The sequence below is a fragment of the Natrix helvetica genome, assembly GCF_964273705.1.
Source record: "Natrix helvetica genome assembly, chromosome: 1".
NCBI classification, from domain to species: domain Eukaryota; kingdom Metazoa; phylum Chordata; class Lepidosauria; order Squamata; family Natricidae; genus Natrix; species Natrix helvetica.
In genome coordinates, this window is record NC_138548.1 from 332594439 (window position 1) to 332613876 (window position 19438).

The 19438-nt window shown below is 38.5% G+C and overlaps 1 protein-coding gene across 7 annotated transcripts in view; it reads left to right on the forward strand.

Moving 5' to 3' along the window:
- MAGI1 (membrane associated guanylate kinase, WW and PDZ domain containing 1) overlaps nucleotides 1-19438 on the forward strand; it is a 538606-nt gene that overhangs the window by 472325 nt on the left and 46843 nt on the right. For all 7 annotated transcript variants that reach the window (XM_081934092.1, XM_081934093.1, XM_081934095.1 and 4 more), the window contains one exon: nucleotides 13994-14210. In XM_081934092.1, coding sequence (XP_081790218.1) covers nucleotides 13994-14210 — 217 coding nt within the window. The remainder of the gene's footprint in view (nucleotides 1-13993; nucleotides 14211-19438) is intronic.

Here is a 19438-nt window from a genome sequence, read left to right on the forward strand (position 1 = left end):
TCTTTCTTTCTTTCGTTCTTTTCCGGTGTTGAAGGTTTGTTCCCCCCTCTAAAGATAGTATTCCCTATCAATGACTATAATGGTTTTCAGCTTTTTAATGTGCTATCTGTTATGAATAATGCATTGAGGGGGGTGGGAATCTTAAGGGTGGCTGCCTAACAGTATTACCAGAGAGAAAAATCCCTTTTTATCAATTAAAAAAAAAAAGTATCTTTGTTGTTTTCCCGTAGCTGCAATGAGCTGCCCCGGCATTTTGCTTGTGTGAAGCAGTTTTCTTTGGGTAGGGAAATCATCCTTTATTGTTCTCGCTTGGATTTAGCAGCATTCAGTATGCTGCAGGTTGGATTTTCCTTCTCTTTTGCCTTTATTTTTTTTTTTTTTGGTCAAGAAGAGAAAGAAGGGAGGGATCAACGTTGTATTGTCCTTGCTAATCTTGTTTCTTTGCAGAACAGTTACCTGGTTGACGTGTTAGCTAATAGCGTGGAGGTGATTGCAGAGAAGTGTTATTAAAACGGGCGATGTTGCAGACTTACACAGGCAGACCCAGAGGAATAATGTAGATTACCTTGGCTTTCTAGGGAGTTAGCTTCTGTGGGAGGAAAGTTTTCTCATTTGTTGGATGATGGGTAAGGAAGCAGACAGGGGTGATCTCCAGCCTTCAGTCTCTGGGTGGCAGAGAAGGAGAGGATGGCAGTCACAAGAGATTCTGCCAAACTTTGCAGCCGATTCTTCTAGGGCTCCTTAGGATGCCCATCTTTGTGTGACAAATGGGGGAGATGTGCCGAAATCCCTCGCTAGTCTCAGTGCAACTTTTTGCAAGGCAAACCGTGATATAATGAATGGGGTTTCTCCTGGCTTAAGCCTGGGCTGATTGAAGTCGCCCACGTCCCCAGGCCTCTACTACGATCAGGCTTGCTTTAACATGGGTGAGACGGACAAGCACAATTTGTACTCCGTCTCAAATCCCACATACTTTGGGTTTAATTTTGTGTCACTGTCAGCCAAGGATTTAGCCTTTGGTTAAAATGGAAGCAGGTATGCAAAATGTGGGAGGGGGAATGGGCAGGCAAGCATAAACGGTAACCCTTCCTGCTTCCCCTCCCCATTTTTCCCTATCCCTGGAATTCAGTAAAATCTGATGAATGGATCCAAAACTTTGGTGCGAGAGTCTTCTCCCTTCACTTAAGTTCCAGGAACACCTCCTCTACTAATTGAGAGGCTGCCCCATTTGCCTGCCTGGTGAGCAGCTCAAGAAATTCGTAAGAAGCTTCAAAATCTTCTGTATGGAATTTGAGATCCATTTAGAGAGGATTTGGATCATTCTGCCAAGTGAACAAAGAGATTGTTTACAAACAGCTGTCATTCTAGGGCTGCTCCTTCTTTTCATTCACCCCCCCCCCCTGTCCATCTGTCTCAAGAGTCAATTCTTTACATAAAGGGCGGGGTGGGGGGGGGAATGGGGAGTCTTGGAATGTTGCATTGCTGAGAGGACATACCACGCCTCCTTTATTTTCCATCCCCTTCAGAAGAGGGAAATTCTTCAGAAAATATCATTTCATTTAAAAAAAAAAGACCTTCCAAATGGGGCAGTAGTTCAATAATACAATGCTGGTTTGTGTGTGTGTGTGTGTGTGTGTGTGTGTGTGTGTTGTGTTTATGTTTTAATAATAAAACGGCTTTATCTGAAGGTATCATTTTGCTGGTAGCAAGAAACAGAAAGATGAGATCTCGGGAGATTTTTCTTTATGTCACTAGAGATAAAATCAATCACAATATTGTAACAGGGATGTTTTAAAATATGGGGGGGGGGAATTAAAAGTATACACTCTGGGAATCCATATTGCTAATGCTTGAAGTGGTTTTCTCTAGACATGTAATGATCCACCCTTCTCCCCCACCCCCCATGGGATTTTTTTCTGAATCCAATCCTTGAAAACGCTGTATAATATTATCCAGCTGGTTGCTGCTATTGGATGAAATCTACTTGTTGACAGCTTTCCAGGTTGACAGACCCCTTCTTTGCCCTTGAAGTCCCTAGCGGCTACTAACATGGTCTGGCAGTTGTGTTTCTTTTCCCCTTCCACCTTCCTAGTTTTTGTTTCCAAGAGTCCCTTAAACACTAATTATTTGTTGATCAATAATAGATTAGCTGTTGTTCTGTGAGCAGTGTGGAGCTTCCTCTCGTGGCCACACTTTCCCTCGGTTGGTTGAATTAAATTTAAAAAATACACCTTAGCAAACCTTTGCTTTCTCAATCAGTTATGCTATGGGGATAACAACTCCAGACAGATATCATGATGTTAATGTTATATTCTGCATCGGTCAGGTCCCGCCCTGAGTATCGTGCTGAGAAAATGACAAGGAGTATGATCAAGGGATCAGAATCTAAGTACTAAGTATGAAGAGAGAGATTAAAGGACCTAGAAATACTTAGACTTGAGAAGGGAAGATAGAGTAGGGGCGTAGGAGCACTCTTCAAAGACCTGAGGACAACGAATATCAGGATCCCTTCTCTCCCATCCTAGAAGGTTAGGCATGGAATTCAAGCTGCAAGAATTCAAGCTAACAGGAAGAGCAATTTGATTGTGGAATTAATTGCTCAGAGAGGTGGTGAACTTCCCTTCACTGGGATGAATGTCTACGGAGATTCTCCATCATCCAGGTCATGGTTGTCCCAAATGTGCTTTTCCACAAGACAACTGGACTTTCTTATGTTTTTTTCCTTGAAAATATTTCGCTTCTCATGCAAGTAGCTTCTTCAGTTCTTGATGACTTCACTGGATGACTTCAATGTTTTAGCGTGGTTCCCAGCACTGAGTAGGGAGTTGGCTTCAGTCACCTAAATGACCACTACTCTCTATGATATCCAAGCCTGTTGGTAGGCTTAAAGAGCAAGGAAGATAACTGTGACAGAAAAGTTCAGGCACAAGGGACTGGAACATTTTAAAACTCCACAATACCCAAGCAAAACTAGAAGTGGTTCGGGCACTCCCCAATTCACTGAACCCATGAGGTGCAGAAAAATCAAACTTGTAAGATTTTATTAGCCAGTCTCAAGGAAAGTAGTTTTTGCTTTCCTGTGGAGTTGATTTCATAGTCTGGTCTACCTGGTGAGATTGATAGTAGGAGTGATTTTCCTGAGCATTTTTCTAGCTTGGTCACAATATTACATTGCGTCACGAGTATGATGGGAATATGATGGGAGTTGTCATCTAAATAAAACCGAATGCATCTGCTTGTGGAAAACAAATGGACTTAGCTTTTCATAAATACAAAAAAAAGTCATTGTAGGAGGAAAGTTGTGCAAATTTGCAGTGGCAAAAAATCAGGAGTTTGGTAGCACATTTGCCAACTGACCACTTTCATTAAAAGGCATAAGCTTTCATGAGCTGCAGCTCACTATCACTTGTTCCACATTCAAAGATCCACACCCATGCTTAATCATCATATAAAAATAGAGGAAAAATTAATGTTGCTTACTAAGTGGAATGAAGATACCTTACATCACTATGACAAATAGGGGAGCTCTATAACTGCTATGGAAATGATCAACTTAGTCATTTTCAGATGACAAGTGGTAATGCTATATGCTACAACTGCGTATGTAGAATGAGTAAGGGCAACCAACCACTTTGCCAGGTGAATCAGATAAACACTGATAATATTACTTCAGCCCTATGACAAGGATCAGTAGAGAAGGATGTATCTATCAGTTGTTACTAGTGGAAAGATCATAAGACAAATCAAAAGAAAAGTTACATGGAAAATAGAAGTACTCACAGAAGTCATTGTCCCTCAATTCTCTTTACTTCTCTGAATCTGCTGCTGTAACTGATTTGGAGTAGCCTTCTACCACTTGGCAGAAGCATGTGAATAAAGAGTTAAGTTCATCTCCATCATAAAATCAGTTATAAAAAAGCTCTCTAACTACAAATGAATATTGTAGTCTTCAACATTCTATGGTGTTTGAACTTAAAAAGTAGTGTTTTTTGGTTGGCAATTTTGGAAAGCACCAGCTTAGAGAAAGATGGAATACTGTAGCTGTTATTTCATAGGATGCTTGAAATGGTGAAGATACTGTATATAAAAATTGTATATGTTGCATTTATGCTCATGTTATTAACTCTGGAAATGTCATTGAAACAGAAGCAATCTTCTAGACTTGCAAGTACCATGAAGGAAGAAGACGAATACACGTCCACTCTTTTTCTCAAGGACACCATTTTTGGGCAAGACTTTTTCCCATTTATTTATGAGATACTGTACCTTTTATATGAAATGAAATCACAAAATCGATTTCACTTTGCCTTCGATTGTATGCAGGATTTTTTAGAACACAGACCAGTGCCAGTTGAGAAGCAAAACACCTAATGATTTCCATCTTCATGGCATGGACAAAATCTTCCTGTAGATATTTTTGAATATGTTATATAGTTATTTTTTCACATTTTTTTCATTCTAAGAGTTATCCTGGAAATCTTACGTAGGACTAACGAACCAATGTAATTTGCCAGATAACCAAATGATGCTGATGCATTCGGCTGCCTTTCTTTGAGTTCCAGATAAATAAACGTGACCAGAGCCAAAATCACTGCTGCCATTCCATAAAAATAGAATTGTGTGGCATTTCCATTTGGAATGAAAGCACCAAAGTTCTGAAGCTAAGGAAAAAGTAGGATTGAACCATGGACTTATAATAAGACATTGCATCATTTTGGTGGCAAAAAAAAAAGAAGTATTTCAAGAAGACTGCTGCCCACTATTAAAGATATGTCTAGATTTTTATAGGCAACAGAAATTAGCTTGGAAGGAGGTTATCTTCTCACCAAGCCCAATAGTCTACTTCTTGCTCATATAACTGTCATTCAAATCTTATGTTTTAGTTAGGAATACAGTCCATGCATTTATCCTTTTAATCTTTTTTTCTACTTAGCTTGACAGAGCTTTTGTGACTAGCAGCATAGGATAGGGTATCAAAATATCAAGCAAGTTCTATTTTAGCCTTAAGCTTAAGAGTAAAAAATCCTCTATCATAAAGACTAGCACATTTATTATTATTATTATTGTGCACTTTTTCCTGGATCATTTTATCAAATTCCTAAGACTAATTGTAGACCTGGAGATTGGTTTCAGTTTACGTATAGCGCAGTCATTAGAGATTTGGCTGCAGTTTTTCAGTTAAAATGGCTGGCACTCAAATATGTAAAACAAAACTTGCATATGATAGTAATTGAATAGCAACACTGTAAAACTTGGTGTCAAAGAATTTTACTTCGGTTTCACATTTACTACTGGAAATCAATGAATGACTCCCAGAATGATGCATCATGGGCAAAACCAAGAAAATGTTGGGAAGACACCAGAATATTCCATAGCAGGAATATGCTTTTTCACACAATCAATTCTGTGCACTTGCGTAACACCAAAACAGTGTATTTCCAAACAAACATTAGAAAATGGCACTCCCTCTCTTCATGCTAGAGTCATAGGGTCTCTTTGCATTCTTCTATGCTCTCTGTGGTAGACAGTTGTCAATGGCTTGAGACCTCAAGGTAGGCTCCATTATTTCAAAGAGAAAGCAAATAGGCAAAGAAATCTGGTAGTTGCCTGGCATTGGAATACTTATACAGTGAAATTCTTAAAGCAGAAAGTGAAATATGAGTCTTGAGAATAATTTTGGGTAGAGGAAAATGGTGGTGCATAGGCCCTCCCACTTCTGCATTCTGTTTATTGCCTTGACTTGGTTCAGTGCCTTTTTATTCACTGGACCATGTTACTACTTCTTATTAAGCAAAGTTCATAGGCGAACTGAGAGGACAAGGTTGAGATCATTTATGGGTAATTTCAAAATTCTGCCTTCATGCATTCATTCTTTTGGGTGCCTTGTGGTTTTTATATTTTAATAATGACTTCATATATCTATTGTTTTAAGTACACTATCCAGAATCAGTTTTTGTGTGATGAGCAGCTATATAAATTTGATTGATGGATAAATAAATAAAATGAGTAAGTGTTTTAGAAGCACTAAATGATGTAAGGACTTCTGAAACAAGGAACTTAAAGGAAAAACAAATCCATAAATCACAATTGGGAAACAATTTTTAATTAGTGGAGAAGAGATAACATTCTTTTTATCCCCGACATGGAAATACTGTAAATAAGATTCCTGTTGTATCAGTCAGAATAAGGTAGAAGACTTATTTAAAGTCTCAATATTTGGTGTAAATATTACATTACTCCATTGTATATTTAAAGCTCAAAACTGCAATGGAGTTTTAAATGTAAAAATAAAGATATCATACATGATATCTTTATTTTTACATTTTGACCACATATCTTTATTTTCCCATGCATATATTAGTCCTCTTCTCTATAAACATGCTGGATCTTATGACAACAAATTACTATGGCTGTGACAATCTATTGTAATAATAGTCATGGCCGCATTTGTCATTTTCACATATAATTATTCTGTTTCCTCTAGATATGCCCTCTAAACTTTCTGTTTAGCCTTATTAAATAAAATTTTGAGTGCTGAAATTTCCAAGACATTTTTGAAAATGAAGGAGAAGTAGACTTTTTTTTTTTTAAAGTTTCTCTAATAGGGTATACAAATCAGCCCTGATCCAATTCAGATTTGTAGTTCAAATCAATTTGCTTGAAGTGTGTGTTTTCCTATGTGTTTGTGTTTTCCTTTGATTTGGATTTGCAGTTTTGGAAAATAAGGGTCATTTGTGTTTGTGCAAAAGTTCATTGAATTGATTTGAAGGCACCTATACTTGATTTAACTCATTGATTTGGTTCAAAGATTCAATTTGACTGATGATTTCAATCAAATTACTCTCATATCAAATCTCTGAATCGAAGCTTCCTACAATTGTTTTTAGGGCATTGTTGGTTTTGAATGATTTTGTCTCATATGCACTATGTTCTTTTTTTAATTTCTACTATTCTTTGGAGAGGTTTTAACCTCTCAGTTACTTTTTGTAAGTGGGCAGCCATATAAATTAACTAATTAAATAAATTCCCTACTTTAAGCAGTTCAAAATATGCATATGGATATTTTCACATTGATACTACCGTGTTTCCCCAAAAATAAGACAGGATCTTATTTTCGTTTGGCCTCCGAAATAAGCACTTGGCTTTATTTTTGGGGAGGCCTTTTTTTTTTTTGAGGTGCAGGAGGCGGCAAGCATGGTCACCTCATGGCTACTGCTGTATTGAAGTATTTTCAGGGAAGGCTTATTTTGGGGGGAGGGCTTATTATAGTGCATGCACTCAAAAGCCCAATTGGGCTTATTATCCAGGGAGGTCTTATTTGCGGGAAACAGGGTAGATTTCTGACATAGAAAGATTCTAAAGAAGTTACCAAATGTTTTTACTTTGTTAATATTTTTGAGTTGGAGTTCATTCATCATGCCAAAACATAATGCGGTTTGTTTGATTTTTTCATCAAATGATGTATAAATCCAATCAATTCTTACTTACTCAGTAGTTAAGTAAGTTGTGATCTGGAAACCTGGTTTGAATCTTTATCAGGGATGTAAAACTGGCGGCCTGTGCAGGTCATGTGCAGGCCACGCCCATCCCAGCTCCTCAAATGGGGAAAACTCATGTGACCTCAACGTGACTGGTTGAGTGGTTGGGTTTATCCACCTTTCTCTGAAACCTTAAGATGTTGTGCCATAAAATGTATGTCCCCTACATTTTATGACACAACAAGCTTGTGAGATAATTGAGGCTAAGAGAGAAGAAAGACAGGGACAAAGTCATTGTGTGAATTGCCATTAAATGGGTTTCTTCTGTCCAAATATAATGCCTTAACCTTTCACCCACACTGACAATCTCAATCTCTCTCACTTTTTCTCTCTTTCTCCATCTCTCTAGCTTCCTTACTATGTATTGGAATGGACAGAAGAAAAGCAAGGTAGCCAGAGCAAAGGCTTAGAAGAATGCTAAGTTGATTAAGCAATGGTTTAGTTCCTATAGTTTGCTGTTTTGCTTCTCTTTTGCTTTCCCAGTTTTAAATTTGGCAACCACCTTTTGGAATGGATTTCCCTCCCACGCCTTAATTCCTGCGGGCATACTTAAGTGGGAACACTCAAAAGGGCAACTAAAATGTTTTATGCTGTTGTACTTGAAGAAAAGCAATTGTCTACATCCAAAGGTTGTTTTCACAGTATGTGTATTTTTTTTAAGCTAGGTGTGAATTAGTCATACCTGATAAGGAGAAAATTGGCCACATTTTAAGCAACAGAAAATGTAGCACTTGAGAAAGGAGAGCTAGCCCAAATGTCATTTGAAGTTAATTTTTTTTACATCTGTTCGGAGTATATCATTTTAGAAAAATGTCACTGATGGGACAAAAGCTTCTACAACGTGTGAATAAAGCCGCAAAACAATTTTTGCTCTTGGAATTGCCACACCTCCTCAAGAAACACACTTGTATACATTTAAAACAAAATAGCACTTTCAGTCATATAAAGCAATATTAAAAGTTGCTTTATTTTTCCATGCTCATTTGTACTTCTTAGATTTCACTCATCACTGCAAAGCATGGGTTGCTATCGTTCCATAGCAGTTACTAATAGATATTGTCATATTTTAGGTCTTATAAGGTAAATTGGTGTAAGAGTTCAACATAAAACAGCTGTTACAGAATGAAATCCCACCTGTATTATATATATATTTCAAAAGTGGCACACCTCTTTAACTTTGCTGTGTTTGGCTACCTGGGAGTTAAATTTACTATTTTCCAATTGTCCCAAAGGTGCTTTTTCAAGAGGCAACTTTCTTGTTTTTCTTTGAAGATGTTTCATTTCTCATCCAAGAAGCTTCTTCAGCTCTGACTGAATGGTGGGGAATGGAAGGATTTATACTCCTTGCAGACAGCTGGTCATTTGCATCCTTTTAGAGAGCCATTGAGGACACTTGGAGGTTTGTCTGTATCCTCAGCGTCCCCTGAGTAATGCAAATGAGCGTGCAACCATGAACCTGGATCACTGAGAATCTCCTTACACATTTATGTTCCATTAAAAGAACTTTAAATTGTGGTCATATATGAATAAGAGCATGATTGACTTTCCACCATAGTGAAAAAGGGGACAGTGGCCTTTCTTCTCATTCTCACTGTAGGTCAGGGGTGTCCAAACTTGGGAACTTTAAGACTTGTGGACTTCAACTCCCAGAATTCCCCAGCCAGCATGGCTGGCTGGGGAATTCTGGGAGTTGAAGTCCACAAGTCTTAAAGTTCCCAAGTTTGGACACCCCTGCTGTAGGTGATGTCCCTGCAGCAATATTTAGTGTGACTCATGCCCTCTTGGTGTGTAGAAAACAGGAAGCTGTTACTGAAGGTTGTAATAAGATGTGGCAAATATTTCCACACATAAAACCACGCCTATTTGTTCTGCCCACTCCACGTGGAGAGAATCAGCAATGACGTGGGTAGAATCTAGCAGTTTAACCCAGGATTCATTTAGGTTTGTGAACTCTGAGAAAATGGACAGGGTGATTTGTGGTTTGAGTTCTGCCACTTGTAGGATTGATTCTTGCTCTACCTCAGGTACCGTCCCAGAGGTATTGGAGGTGGGGCGGAAGGTTAGATCTTACGTCAACTCACCAAGGGAGTGGGTATCTGCCAGTGTTACTGCCAGTTCAGTGCGCACACAATTTGTGTGCGCGCTCTGCGCGCGTGCACAGTTGCCTGTAAATTGGTCTGCGCATGTGCAGAACATAAAAAAATGTTTTAAAAATATGCCGCGGCGAGCGGGGAACCAGTTCGGGGGCGTGGCAAGCCTGCCATCTCTACCAGTTTGGTGACCAAGTCGCAATGTTTACTACCTGTTCGCCTGAACCGGTGCGAACCAATAGCATCCCACCTGTGGTTCTACCTTTGAAGGGGGCATTATATGCCTTCTTCCTGCATGTGGCAACTCTTGCTATGGGCTGCCTGCTTCAGCCTCCTCTTCTTAGGGCAAATTATTGAGACAATGATGAGGTTCCAACTCCAGACTGTTCTAGAGACAACAGATGGTCTGGGCCACATGGGTTGCTCTGATGGATGGTCTATTTTAGAGGTTCAGTGCATGGCTACTACCTACATTTACCTATATTTCACCTCTTGAATGGCTTTTCACATTGCTGACCATTGGTGGTGTGTTTGCATATTACGTATAGAGCTGGAAGAGAAAAGGACTGGTTTTCCATGGTTCTGCTCCCCCCTGAATGGACGTGGCCGGTTTCAGAACTCACAGCTACTAATAGGTGTGTGGAATCCATGGGAAAGGATATTTTGCTGTGCTGCAACAGGATGCATGGAGCAGGATGACCTGGCAGTGGTTACCCATGCCGTCATCATCTCTCAAATTTTATACTGCAGTGCTCTACATGGGGCTGCTCTTGAAGACTACCCAGAAGGAGCAATTGGATAGAATGCAGCAGCCAGCCTAGTCATGGTTGAGAGGCACCAGTGCTACCTAACTTTGCTTTTGAAAATGCTATGTTTGCTTCCGGTAGGCTTCTGAGTACAATTTTGAGTCCTCGCTTTAACCTACAAGCCTCAGGTATCTGCAAGATACCTGCAGGATAGGTATCTTCAGATAGGTCGGACTCATCCAGTGTGTTCATCCCAAACTGGGATGCTAAGAGTTCTAAGCAGGGGGCGTGAGTATCCTGCTTCTTATGTAGGTCTACGACAATTTGGCCAACTCGCCATGGCCAACTCACCATGGGATAACTTACTGCGGGATAAGTGTTACACTAATATCAAAGAAATGGTGGAATAGAATCATTTAAAAAGGATGCAAAAGGAGGGACACAATAAAATGTGAATGGAAAAAAATAAAATAATTTTTATTTATTTTAAATAATCAAATAGAATTGTTAAATTGTCCCACGGCAAGTTGGCCAAGTTGTCCTGCAGCATGTTGGCCATGATGAGTTGGCTGCAGCGAGTTGGCCCATTCTCCACTAGAATAATGTGCTGCTGAGGAGCTAAATGGAGCCTCCATAACAGTCATTTCAGAGAGAGGTGAACACTGCACGCCTTTGCAGTGGGATGTTTTGGGATTTCTGCTGCATTTGCCATCTTGTTCTCTTCCCCCCTTCGGTTCTAATTTGGTTGCTGTTGTTTCCTATCATATTATTTCTATGTTGTCTGGTGTATGGTGGGCGACAAAGAATCCTTCAAATCAGGTAGCTTTTAAGAAAATGAATGGATGAAAGCTGAGTGCAGGTAGTCCTTATCTTACAACCATTTGTTTACTGAGAGTTCAAAGTTATAAAGGCACTGAAAAAAGTGACATGACCAGACTTCCCACTGAATGACTGTTGCAGCATCCCCATTGTCTTGTGCTCAAAATTGGACAATTTATGATGGTTGCAATATCCCAGCGTCATGTGATTACCATTCCCAGCCAGGTTCTGGCAAGCAAAAATCAATGGAGGGAAGCTGGGTTCACTTAATGACTGCATGATTCACTTAATGACTACATGATTCATTTAACTGCAGTGATTCACCTAACAGCGTCTTTATAAAAAGGTTGAAAAATTGGTTGTGACTCATTTAACAACTGCCTTGGCTTAGCCACAGAAATAATGGTCACAAATCAAGAACTATCTGTAGTAATAGATGTCACTGTTTTGATGTTGGGATGATGTCTTTTTTAGCATTGTTTCTATGGGTTTATATTAGTTTTTTTAAAAAATCAACTGCCAGGGGAGTCAGTGATATAAAAATGCTGTTACAATAATCAATGAATACATTATTTATGAAATGCTATTGAAAAGTGCTTCTAAAACTTTTCTTTTAAATACGCTACATATTTCAGACAAAGCTTTTTGGAGCACTGAATATTTCTGACAATGAAGTGAGCTTAGGTAGCTCCAGATTGTAGTATCCAACTCCATAATTACATTTTCTCCTGCTTGCTCACATTCCCTATTCCTTTTGGCAGGTTCTCGCTGGCATAATTTTTCATAATTGTATTATAGTCTCTTCCTCAGTTGGAAACATGATCCTAATCAGCAAGGACACACACTGCGGTAGAAATTCTACCTTAGAGATGTAACAGTTTGGAACCCTAGCAGTATTTTCTTGCTGTCAATCAGTTGAGAAAAACAAGCAGCCAATCAGCTTTGTCTACAACGGGGTGTCACAAGTCAGATTTTGGGGGGAAAGGGATGGTAGGGAGAAAGAGTATCTTTCCACCAGAAGGCTGAAGTTGATATAGATGGGATTAGTGGAAGATACCATTGCAGTTTTTCCGTCAAAGAAGCATGCTAAAAGAGATTTTTTCAGTATAGTCATGTTGTTTCAATATGGTTTGGCCAAGATATGCTTTTTAAAGATATTTTTGTACTAAGATGTAAGAGCTACAATTTAGTTGTTCTGTCTGTTTTCCTTTATATCTCATGTTAGTGATGATGTTATAAAATTGTGCTTTGAAGCATATGAAAATAATTGGCATTGATAGATTAATTCAGTGTTTCTAGACTGTCATTTGGAGTTCTCTGGTACTTTCAATGAAAAGATTAGCATGAGCAGACAAGCTCCTTTGAAAACCATTGTTTTATCTCTTTTAGTGTTATTTGTGTTGCCCAAGTGTATTGGACTGAAAGAAAGTGTCCTTACTCAACAACATGCTTTCTATACCACAAGCAACTTAAAAACATGACGTAGAAAATAATCCAAATATTCTAGCTATCAGAGATACTTCAAATAAGAGGATAATGATTTTCAGAGTTTAAACATTTGGTTTGATTTGGTTTCAAGCATTATTTTGAGATTTGTTTCCTATTTGTGATGCGTCGGAATATTCTTACATACAGTGGAAACAGAACATTATTACAGGCCTGGGTTATTGTAATGTATATTGATTTTGAGCTGTCATGGCTGCTGATGTATGGGAGATAAATAGAATCCGCGTAGTTGCGCACACTGCTTTGTTCCGCTGAAGTTGATGTCATTTATGCTCATATTGTTTTGGCATTATCATTTATATAGAATGAGAATCTCTTCTGTAAATTTCATTTCACTGAACCTAAACGTTGTGATAAATTATAGATGGCCGATCTAATTCCCACACTGGATTTTTTTTTTGTCCTGTGTTTAACAATCTATTGTAAGATATCAGAATTGAAAGAGAATTCCACATATGACCCTTTACATTTCGTATTAGAGACTAATGGATTTCAGTTGGTAAAGAATTCTGCTTTTGTACCAATGTAAGAATTCAACGCAACTTTGATTTTAGATATCTAACCTTCGAGGGGAACGTTGGTGTGTTGTGCCTGATTCTGTCTCTTATATGTGTTGATTCTGTTCAGGGGTTGATTAAAGTAAGGTAGACAAGTTTTCTTGCCGAAAAGCAGATTAAGAATCTAAAACAAGAAATATTGCACCTTTCAGATTTAATTTCTGGTAGCTGTTTTTCTTATCTGAGAAAAAAAGCTATGTTTGAGTACAAGCCTCAACTTCGTTATGATGGCCAAAGAAACTTTGTGTGTCGGCTTGTGCTGTGTATAGCATTTAGGAGGGAGTGAAAAAGAGAGACACTGACTCATTGTACGTACCAAAGAGAAACTGTTTGAATCTATCTAATAGGATCCATTCCTTGTTCCTATTCCTGGATTTGAAATGCTGTCCTCAGCAGAAGACGACTCTTTTGAGTCCCTAATCCATACAGAATCCTTGATTGGGGAATGTGTCTGTGTCGTATCGGAGGGATGCCGGTGTGGTTTGTGATGGATGACTTTCTCTTCCTCCGTCATTCTGTCTATCTATCATTGGGTGAATTTTCCTGCGCTCAGCAAAAAATGGAAATCGCCAAAGCCCCAAAGTGCCCTTATATATTTGTTTAGGAACTTGCAGAAGTGCTGAAGCTTGGGGGGGGGGGGGGCTAAGGGAAATTGCTTGCTTGCAGATCATTAACCTTCTCGGGATTCCCCATCCCATCCCTACTCTTCTTTCTTTTCTGGCACTCTTCCTGGACAGCAACCACTTGAACGGAAAGACAGCCAAAACAGTTCCCAGCACAGCGTCTCCAGCCACCACAGCACCCACACGGCTTCTCCGATTCACAGCACTCAGGTGCTTCCCGAATACCCTGTTCCTGAAACACCAGCGACAGACCAGCCGGACAACGCAGGGCAGAAGAAGCCAGATCCATTCAAAATCTGGGCCCAGTCCAGGAGCATGTATGAAAGCCGACGTGAGTATGCCGCGAGATATTATTATGCTAATGGCAGCTTTAGACAGCAGCGTCTATTCATTATGATCAACTTCTGACTTCAGAAAGACGTTTGCTTGGACTGAAAATTTGCCTTTGATTGCATTAGTGGGATATGTGAGCAAGGGAGGCTGGCTGTGGCTAGAAATGGGTGGGGAAAGAAATCAAGATTTTGCAACTAGGAAGATTAGCAAATTCCCTGTAATTGGAGGAGCATTGCTTACTTGCAAGAGGTAGATTGGGGTCTTAAAGGTGAGCAAAGAAGGACACATATTTTCAATGTTATGACTTTGGAGTGTGGGGGGGAATGTCTCTGTTTATTTTTATTTTCTATTTAAAAATGAATCCATTCCTAAAATGAGATATATTGTGTAGATCAGGGGTGTCAAACTCACGTCACGTCGTAGTCACATGATGTATCATGACTTTTTCCCCCTTCGCTAAACCGGGGGTGGGCGTGGCCCACGTGTCACACATCTGGCCTGTGAGTTTGACACCCCTGGTATAGATTGTCCAAATGCTTTCCTCATAAAGACAAAAGTGGGCAGTTTTTCCTGTTTGTAGCTAATCTCTACAAAATCTTATGCTCTCAAGCCTTGATTTTGCAAAGGAATTGGTTGAAATTGAACATCACAGTATTTTGCTTAAAGAACCTTTGGGTAGCAGCATCAGGCCCTTGTGTGTTCAATTACTCCATTGTTTTTCATTAGTCAGGCTAATGTCTCCTAGTTGACTATTTGAAGTGCAAAGGTTTAAATCCAAAAATGCTGTAATCCTAAATTTGTTTTAAAAAAATATACAGATGCATGGCTGAGTGACTTTCTGCCAAGCCATGCTTGTTTTTATTATTATGTATTGTTCCATCAATGCAGAAAACAAATATATACAGTAAGCAGCTTTTATTTTAGTTATTAATAGAGTCAGTGCACAAATAATTCAATAGAGGGTTGATTTGATTCCAAAGGATTTTGTTTGCTTATTATTCTGCCTATTTTAATGCATTTCTTTTTTTCCCTCTTTTGTTTATGGATCATTTTATGATGAGATTGATAGCCAATATACTCTTGGGACAGAATGTGGTACAAATAAAATGAATAAATAATAAGTAATAAAATTAAAAATAGATGTCAGTGAATATACTTTTGATTTTAAATAATGGAATTTTTGTTTTAAAAATAGCATGAATGATCATTTAAGAGTGACTTAGGGATAAAGCAGCTTTGAAACTACCTACATAAAAAAGTGCCATTTGTTCATGTGGAGTTGGGATTTTTCATTGTCTATGGTGAACTGAATGGACTTAAAGTAAAATCAGGATTGAATGTGTTGCATGAAGGGTAGGAAAATGTTTGTAGAGACTTTGAGGCTAAAACAATGCCAAAGTCTCTTTATTGCTTGGCTGTTCCCATCGTATTACTCATATTTGTTCTAAGAGAATGGCAAAGGATGTTTCTCTATACAACCAATTCTAAACAGCATAATGGGCTTGTATATTAACTTTTTACATGTGGGTGGATGTCTGCAGACTAGGAACTAGACCAAAAAATTCTCCAAAAAGGACAAATACTATTCTGAGCTTAAAAGTACATCTTCCATAAAACATTACCAAATTTATTTTTGTGTTTCAATTCTGGAAATCTGGGATAAAAATATGTTTGACTTATTAACTGCCCATAGATTGCCCAGGACAATAGATCCTGTGAGGTTCCCCCTTCCTTTGTCTACCCAATGTATTAGTAGCATCTCCTCTCCCTCTCAAAATGTTCAACTGTTTTAGAGTAGGGAACAGTTAGGAATTGGTTTCTGATGATCAGAAGACCAAGGTTAAATCCTACCTTCTAGGAAGAATCTCAGAGCCAGGGGAGGACACCTGATCTATCTAACACTAGGCCAGAAAAAGAGCAGGCCTTCTCATCCTATAAAACGGTATTTCTCAACCTTGGCCACTTAAAGATGTGTGATTATCAATTCCCATAATTCCCCCGTTAGCAATTGCCCATTATGATGGGGGTACTCTGAGAATTGTAGCCCACACATCTCCAAGTGGCCAGGGTCAAGAAATGCTGTTAGAAAACAATGACAAGAATCCCAGTTGCCAAACAATCATACGAACATCTGCCCTACGAGGTTTGTGCAAAGAGCTACTTTATGATTTACCATTCCCTTCTAGATTTGAAGAAGTGATTTTCTTCTGTTCATCCTTCACTTGAGTGAAATCTTGTCTTTTTTTTTTAGCTTCGAAAGCTGGTAGCAGGGTTGGCTGCACAATTTTTAAGTGACAATGACTCAAGGGAGGTAGCAGTTGACCGAAAAACTGGAATATAATCCTGTGTGATGTTAAAGAAATTCACAACTCTGATGTTCTAAATCAGTACAATTTTAATGCAGATTACAAGGAGAAACTATCCCTTATCATTTGGGGGCTTATTAGTTGCACATTTAATGTAAGCATGTAGCTTGGCCTAAAAAGATTTGTGAATTTTTTGCATTCTCATCATGCAACTTCTATTATATGGCGTTTTTGTCTCCTGTTCCCTCCCTCAATCATCCCTGCAGTAACATTTATTATTTATTTATTTTATCCCACTTTTATTATTTTTTTATAAATAACTCAAGCCTGCAAATATATCTAGTACTCTTTCCTCCTCCAATTTTCCCCACGACAACCAAAGATGGCATCGCCTGGTTCTAGCCTGGTGCCATAACCACTAGACCACATTTGTCGAAGATCCCCTCCCAATACCTATCTATAACACTGCCAGCTAAGCAGGTTATTAGAAATAGCTCATTACTAATTAGAATAAGCTCAACAGTTTCAGCTGCAATCTGTTTTCTCCTGTGTGTGTGTGTGTGTGTGTGTGTTTCTCAACTTCTCCATCTATATATTTAGACAACACAAGTTACATGCATTTTAGGAGCTTTGGATTCCTTAATATTGGGCAAGGAGGATTCTTTGTTGCTGGAGGTCGCAGCGAATCTGCCGTTACGTTGTTGTTACCTGCTCTATAACTTTCCATTACTCAAAGACTTTCTTGGATGCTGACAATTCCCCCATTTAAAAGAAGAAGAAGAAGAAAAAAAAAGGGGGGGGGGAGAAAGAATAAAAAAGTAGGGATGTTTTTCCTTGAAATGTAATGTAAATGGAAGCAGAGGAAATCAGGATGGATGCAGCTTCTGAGGACATATAATGCCATCTATAAATATACATACATACATACATACATACATACATACATACATACATACATACATACATACATACATACAGGACAGAGTGGCTCAGTGACTAAGACACTGAGCTTGTTGATCAGAAAATTTGGTAGTTCAAATCCCTAGCACCGTAGGGATGTGAGCTCAACGGAGTGAGCTCTCGTTATTTGTCCCAGCTTCTGCCAACCTAGCAGTTCGAAAGTATGTAAAAATGCAAGTAGAAAAATAGGAACCACCTTTGGTGGGAAGGTAACTGCGCTCTGTGCACCTTTGGCATTTAGTCATGCCGGCCATATGACCACAGAGACGTCTTCAGATAGCGCTGACTCTTTGGCTTTGAGATAGAGATGAGCACCACCCCCTAGAGTCAGGAACGGCTAGCACATATGTGCGTGGGGAACCTTTACCTTATAAATATACTTTATATATAAAGTATATTATGAAAGATAAAATATTCATACATAGGCTTATCCAGTTCATAGATGACTAAGCATGGCCCTTCCTTCCTCCTGATTCGACTTCTTCAGACTCCATGCTTCCCCAGAAAGAAAGGGGTTTTGAAAGTATTTTCAAAATCAAATTCTCTTTTAGGATATTAATGCCTAGTGAGATTTTTAAAAATGCAAGAGTATTTTGTTGCACATCAGTACCTCAAAGGCTGGTAGATTGATTAAAGGGGATTTCTCATAGTAATATTGTTCCAGCCGGGTTGAATAAAAGAAGCCTGTGGAAGTGCTGTAAATTGTATGACCATTGACACTTGCATAGGGTTTTATCTCATGCATATTTTAACATTATATTTGCTTTTTAAAATGTAATAACATTTTTTTAAAAATGTTAGCGCTTTTTAAAGAAATGGGGTAAGTTAGTTAATCAGAATTAGCATTCAAATTTTTACGTTTGAACTTTGAAAAGTTCAAATTCTTTGAAATATTAATTTTACTGTTATTTCAATGTTGCTGTTATTTGCCATTTAAAGTGACTTTTCCCAACTGAACATTATTTGAGAAATTTAAATCTATGAGCAGAATTATCCTTTACTTTAAAATATTTTGCATTTTAACAAATAATATATGAAGAAACATTTACAGTAAAAAGCAACATAATAAAGAATATTACTGAATATTATAAGATTATAAGGGAAATAGAAGCGAGATAATAACTTTAGATATTTTAATCCTGATTGAGCGATTATATGTTATCAGGTTGATGTTGATTCTTAGTGACCATTTAGATTTTCTCCATGATTATCTGTCTTTAATCTAGTCCTTCAGGTTTTCCAATGGTAGAATTGTCACATGATGATGATGATGATACTAATAATACAATAGTAATATTGTTGTACAATTGGTTTGAATACAATCTCAAACCAATTGATGCACCATCAGCATTGTCAAATTCACCATCAGTCAATTGCAAAAGGCAACTTTACTTAGAACAGTTTACATCATGTGATGATATCTGTAACACTATGAAACATCCGCATCTGCCTATCCCAGGTTCTTGGGAAGGACTCGATAGGTAGATTAAAATGCCCAATCCAGTCTGAACATCTGGAACATCTTAATTGCAAACAGTCAATTGCAATTACTTGGAACAGCTTATATCCCACAACAATACCATTTATACCATCAAACAACAAAATCTGTTTTGGGGACTTTGGTTCATACAAGATCTGATGGGCGGCTAACTAGCAACTACTCATTTTGATTCATCACAGAAATGCAAACAAGAGTGGACTGCTTGTGAAACTCACCTTTTGCAGCCCCTCCTTGGGCAGACAGTCTGAGGCCTGGTGTGCATTCTGTCAGTGAGCTTATCCACCTTATGTGGATTACCACCCAAATTTTGCCAAACTTTAGGCACAGAACAATTTGTATTGCTTAGAAACCTATTTGGTTCCCATGCTTTCCTTTAACCAGTTCTCAATTTGTGACTATGTTTGTGTGTATGTGTATTTCCTGAGGTCAGAAAACAATCCTAAACCACAAAAAAAAATG